Genomic DNA, 6652 nt, shown 5'->3' with positions numbered 1-6652 from the left:
GCCATAGAGCCTGCCTTGAAGAGAGAGACCAGAGAGTCAGCAGCTCCTGTAAGGTTTGGCAGAGTAGGTTTCCCCAAAAGAAGCTTGGGTGTACAGAGAGATCCAGTTTACCTCAGAACTGATGCAGGAGGTGTACAGACTCATCAGCACTAGGCAACTTTTTACCACCCCATACAAACCTAGATGTAATGGACTTTGTGAGAGAGTCAAATGGAAACTTAAAGAGTATGCTGAAGATGTGCCAGGAAAAACTATGTTACTGGGACAAGTACCTGCTAACAGTATTATCTGCTTACCAAGAAGTCTCACAAGCAAGTACAGGATTTTCTCCCTTGGAAGTTGCTGTATGGAAGAACAGTACATGATCTAATGCACATAATGAAAGAGCTGTGGACAGGAGAAGAAGAGTAAGAGTGAGGAACACATACCAGTACATGTTAGACCTCAGAAACTAACAGCAGAAGACCCATCAACTTGCTCAAGAAAGCTTGTATGCATCTCAAGACAGTCAGAAGCACTTCTGTGAGAAGAAAACCAAGAATCGATGTTTTGAGGTCACACATAAGGTTTTGGTTCTGCTACCTACAGACAGTAAGAAACTCACTCTGTATTGGCAAGGACCTTTTCAGGTGCAGGAAATGGTTAACAGAATGGACTATAAGGTGAAAGTGAATGGGAAGACTGAGATCTACCATGTCAATTTGTTGAAGAGGTACTTCAAGAGGGAAGAAGACATAAATGGTGCAGCTATTGAGGCACATATGGACATTGTAGGTGTGGCTGTCATAGATGCAGAACCAGAAGACAAAGACTTTGTCACAGAAGATGAAAACTATTAGACGCAAGACCGCTGGGTGGAGATAAGAAGTACAAGATAGTCGACATAAATGAAGAACTGACTGGCAAGCAGAAGAAAGACCTATAAGAACTACTGTGCCAGTACACAGATGTCTTCACAGATGGACCAGGCAAGACAGACCTTGTGCAAACCCAGATTGAGACTACATACAACCAGGAATTCTGTCAAGGTGAAGCCCTACCAGATGCCCTGTGTGATGAGAGACCTAATAAGAGAAGAAGTTGAAGTAATGTTAGAAGCTGGAATCAATGAGCCTTCAAAGTAGACCTACTATTCACCAGTCATAATCGTAAAGAAGAGTGATGGCTCAAACCTCTTCTACATGGACTTTCAGTAGCTGAACCTCAAAATGAAGTTCGACTCTGAACCTATGAGCAACCCAGAGGTTATCATGGCAAAACCTCAGTAAAGATTATTGGCAGATCCCTATTCAGACAAAATCTCAAGGGAAGACAGCCTTTGTGACACCAAACAGATACTACCAGTTTAAAAGGATGCTGTTTGTGTTTGTCAACTCTGCAGCAACCTTCAACCACATGATGAGGAAGATGTTACATCAGGAGCATTATGTGGATGACATTCTGACCCACGCAGCCAGATGGAAAGACCAACTGAAGATTCTCAGGAGAGCTGTTTGGGCAAGCGAGGGCAGCAGATCTGACCATTAGACCACCTAAGCACTACATCAGTTATACTGTGCTGGACTTTCTTGGACGTAAGGTGGGCAAGAAAAGAAGCTAATCTACATATTAGATGCACCAGCTCCAATGACTAAGAAGCAAGTCAGATCCTTCCTGGGGTTAGCAGGACACTACAGGAAGTTCATCCCAAACTATGCTGAAGTTGTTGCACCACTGACTGACCTGACCAAGAAAGGCCTATCCAACAAAGTGAAGTGGGAACAACAACAGCAGATGGCATTTCAAAAGTTCAAGAACATGCTAGAAAGTTTGCCAATTCTTAGAATGACAGACTTCAACAAACCTTTCATCCTTCAGGCCGATGCTTCAGACATTGAATTTGGAGCAGTACTCCAACATGAACATGAAAACAGACTGTTTCCAGTATTGTACGTAAGTAAAAATCTGTTGAGTAGTGAGAAGATCTAGTGATCTAGCCATCATATTTGCTATCCATAAGTTCCAGAACTACCTCTATGGGAAGGAGTTCATCATCCAGATAGACCATCAGTACCTTGTATACATCCATAGGTGTAAGTCAACAGTGCATGGATCATGATGTGGGTGTTGTAGCCATCAAGGGGACTGCAAATGTTGGTGCAGATAGTATGAGTAGACCTTATGCATGAACTGAGAACAATTTTTGCATATAACATAAGAAATATTGTAAATATTTTTCTTGAAGAGGGGCTTATTGTCAGTTATACACAACTGTTCATTTTAAGTTAAATACAAGTGTATTATTTAGTTTATATAGTGCAAGCATTAAAGGAAGTTAGTTATAGAAGGGATAGTTATGGCAAGTTTGCTTATGTATAATTTGTTTTATAGTTGAATTATTGTAAACTGATGTCATGTTACTCGCACCTTCTGAATTTTTCTTGTTGCTTTAAGTGAGTATTGTTACAGTTTGTAGAACATTCTATGCCTCAGTAGTGTAATATATATATATAGGCGACCAAGTTAGTGAAAGTAACTTAGTAAGAGATATAGTCAAACAGATCTAGACTGTGTTTGTAAGTTTAACCATAAAGAGTGTCTAGTGGCAAATGTTAAAGTGTAATAATTGCAGATTGTATTTTAATAACAGAGCCTGTGTGGACTCTTGATGATAAAAAAATGATTATTTAAAACTCTGCATAAAACTGTGATGATTAACTGTGTGATGAACATTTGTATATGCATTTGACTGGTTTTGAATATATTATTTTAAAACAAGTGCATTGTGTGCTGTCCATTTATTGTTGAAATTTATCACTAACAAGTTACAGACACCTACTGTAAAGAATCCTTCTCACCCATATGTACCTAAAAACCTGACAAACAGTTCATTATTAAGTCTAATGTTGTAACAAGGCTTAGATGTACCTGTAGTAATGGAACTTAAAAGTGTCCAACAATACCAACTAAAATACACTAACACTAAAATAACAACTAAAAATATTGAAAAAATACTTATCTCTTCTGGAAGAATGCTATAACCTACAACTACTTCTTTGCTCAGAGCTCAATCTTCCATCTGGTATTCAGATACACAAAGTTTACGATTAAAAAGTAACTTAATTCTAAATTACTGAATATGAAGACAGGTTTCCTCTGGCTTTTCACATTTCCTTGCCACAAGACAAAATTTTTGAAGTAAAAATTTAAGTCAACTTTATGTGTTGATTCTAACTACATTTCAACAAATCACACTCAATCATATTTTAGAATTGATATTTCATCATTTTCCAACATTTATTTCATGTAAATCAATAAGAAAAATCTAATATTTTCATTTCTGCACAGCTGCAGAGAGTTATGCCTGTAAACAAATCAACCTATTTGTTGGATTTGTTTAGATTTTTTTTTTTTTGACACTCCAAAAATAACTTTTCTTCCATAGAACCTATCACTTCTTTAAAACATATCATCTGTTTCATGATTTTCAAACGTTTCCCATTGTTTTTGTATAGGCTTTGGTTGAAATCCTGTTATGGTGTTTCATTAAATTGTCTGATGATTTACTAATGAAACATAACTTTCAAAATATCTATAAAGTACGTAATATGATTGAATAGAGCAAGAATTAAGATACCATCTAATAATAAAGTAAATATATAGGTTTAAGAGTTGTTGTTTTTTAATAGTTTGTGTAAATGTTCCTTTTGTTTGTGAACTGTGAAAGTATTTGTATGTTAAATTACAGTGAAGCCTAATTCGATGACGAAGAACCCACTTTGAGACTAATAATGACTGGAGACGGCTTGAATGGGTAATGAAGAAAAACTTTAATATAAGTTTAACATAACAGCAAATGTACAACGTTTCGACAAAGTTTTGACATCATCAGGTACGTTGTACATTTGCTGTTATGTTAAACTTATATTAAAGTTTTTCTTCATTACCCATTCAAGCCGTCTCCAGCTATTATTAGTGAAGCCTAGTTTAATCAAGCATATTTGTAATGAATTAATTAGTCCAGATTATCGAGACAAGAGTTGAATCAATCACTTTGAATGCAATGGACACTATCAGTAACATACATTATTAATCAGTAAATGTAAGGGTGGCAATGCAATTGGTAAACAAAAACAACTGTATGTACAATAAACTTATCAGTTTGATATTTCATACTTTGTCAATACTTATAAAAATTGCATAATCAAAGAGGCATTTTAGTATCTTCGCTCAAAAATAATTTTGTTCAAACCAATGATTTACTTACAGAATACAAAAGGCATAGTATTAGTCAAATACAAAACAAATCATTTTCCAAATAAAGATGTAATCACAGTCTGTTTTGGAACAATTTTGTTTTTTCTTTTCAATTTTCTTAGCAGTTTTAAGCAAATAAAATGTTATTTTATCATCCTCACATAATCACTGTTTAGTTCAAACTATGTAATAACATATTTATAGTTAGACTATGCTTTATTCAGATTCACTGGCTTAACTGGTGGATCATTGTTGACATTGGATGCACTGTCATTTTAAAGAACAATCATGGAAATGATGTTTGCATCTAACCACTTTTAACCAGTTGGTTTTCCTGAGTTAATGTTGAACCACTGATCAGCTGACACATTATCATTAACACTCAAAATATAGGTATGAATTCCAGAACATATCAAATTTCAACAATTTCACTCTGTTCAGGCTGTGGTAAGATCTTAACATGCTTGAAGCAATTTTTGGTAGTTTCCATAATAACAGAGGACCATTTGTAAACCTGTAAACACTTACAGTTTGCAGATCATTATTACAGCACATTCTATGTACTTTCTAATCAGCTGACAGTGGTAGTAAGTTTTGAATGATCTAATTATGTTATCATCCATTGTGATTTAGCGTGACTGTAGTATAAATGTAGCACTACTTAAATGAAAGTCACATTTCAATTTTTAAGCTTTAACTAGTACAGAAACGTTTCTACAAATTTTTAAAACTCATAAATTCGGGCGCTATGTGATACAAGAAAGATAACATATTAACACATTAATAAAAATTTTCCTCACTATTTCACACTAGCATTTTAATGTTCAAGTAATGTACTTCATTTCTGCCAAAGAAAAAAAATATTTTTAATGCACAGTAATAAACATACATACCTTCATTTGAAATGGCTTTCTTGGGACAAGTTGATGTGAACTGAAAGACATTGCTTCCTGATAATTCTGTACCTTCCACAAGCAAAGCTAAATAAATTATCCAAACATATAAACTTATAAAATTGGGTGACAAAAATATAATTCACATAAAAAAGCCTATTACATGTGGGTAAAAAAAAAAAAGTTAAAAATTTAAATCAAACTTAATATTGTTATACAGTTAAAGCAAATCTTTATAATTGAAATGATCTCTTTCAATACCACATTGTTTTGCAATATTACAAATTACTGGTACAAATACATGTGTCATTGCATGCTCTTGTAGCAGTGATCTATACTACATGTTTTTCACTCCTTTTAGTCTAAAAGTAAAGTTTACAAAATTTTGCTGTTTTTCTGTAGCTCCCAGTTGGAACATAGCATTGCTCAAGCAAGTTTCAAACTTTAAACATCTCTTGTCTAATTATTTTACTGTAATAGGAAAGTGCTTTTAATTAGCAAGCAAAGTTATTCTTGTCAATGAATCAGGAAGTAGTTAAAAGTGGACTCGCCAATGACCACTGACTGTTGGCTAACTGATCTAACAGGCAACAACCATTATTTTCTTGTGTTAGCAACTAAAGAGTTTATCACCATATCTAAAACAATGTTGGGGTTAGGAGGAACAGACTTAAAAAGATTTTACACAGATTTTTTGAGAGATTTATATATAGATCTAGAGCAACTTTACCAAAATTTAAGCAATTATATTTGTCATAAGACATTATGTTAGGCCTAATATATGTTTAACACCACATTCTGAACTTTGTCTCTTAAAGACTTTCAAGAATTAGAAGAGTGTATATTGATAGTATTTCAACCATACCATTCATCACATCCACTACCATTGGTACTTTTCACTCAATCCAGAACTCTGGATATATAATGAACACAGTAGTGGTTGGAATACTAGTTATATAGGCCATTTGTTAACAGAGCAATTGTTATGGTGTGAATGCCTTTTAGAAGCTGGCAAAGATGATACAATTGATTATATTTGTCATAAGACATCATGTTTGACCTATTATATTTTTAACACAATATTCCTAATCTAGTCCCTTATGGATTTTCAAGAATTAGAAGAGCATATGATGGTGGTATTTCAACCACACTATATTCATCATATCCATTGCCAGTGGCATGTTTCGCTCAATCCAACATTTTTCAAGCCAGTGGAGATACAAAAAAAAATAGTGGTTAGAATACTCTAAACTCTTATTATTTGTGGGCCTAACTCCTCTACTCTGTAGGCAATCTTTAAGATATTATGCTGTACAAGCAAAAATTAAGCAACAAGACACAATAAAAATATGTATGTTTACTATAATACAACAAATAACATAAGGAAATAATCCACATTTACTTAATTTTCTCTGTGTACATGTATACCTACCATATTTTTCAGAATATAAGACGCACCCTTATTTTGAAGACAAAGTTTTGGGGAAAGAAAGCTACAGTCGCATTTGAAAGATTTTTATTAA

The 6652-nt window shown here is 34.1% G+C and overlaps 1 protein-coding gene across 1 annotated transcript in view; it reads right to left on the bottom strand.

Moving 5' to 3' along the window:
- Positions 1-6652, bottom strand: part of LOC106468089 (origin recognition complex subunit 2-like) — a 104437-nt gene that overhangs the window by 68533 nt on the left and 29252 nt on the right. The window contains exon 4 of the mRNA XM_013928492.2: positions 5130-5216. Within this exon, the coding sequence (XP_013783946.2) occupies positions 5130-5216 (87 nt within the window). The remainder of the gene's footprint in view (positions 1-5129; positions 5217-6652) is intronic.

Source organism: Limulus polyphemus, unplaced genomic scaffold (genome assembly GCF_000517525.1).
Source record: "Limulus polyphemus unplaced genomic scaffold, Limulus_polyphemus-2.1.2 Scaffold2867, whole genome shotgun sequence".
Lineage (NCBI taxonomy): Eukaryota > Metazoa > Arthropoda > Merostomata > Xiphosura > Limulidae > Limulus > Limulus polyphemus.
The sequence above is the reverse complement of the archived record's forward strand: the minus strand, read 5'-3'. Positions and strand labels throughout refer to the sequence as shown.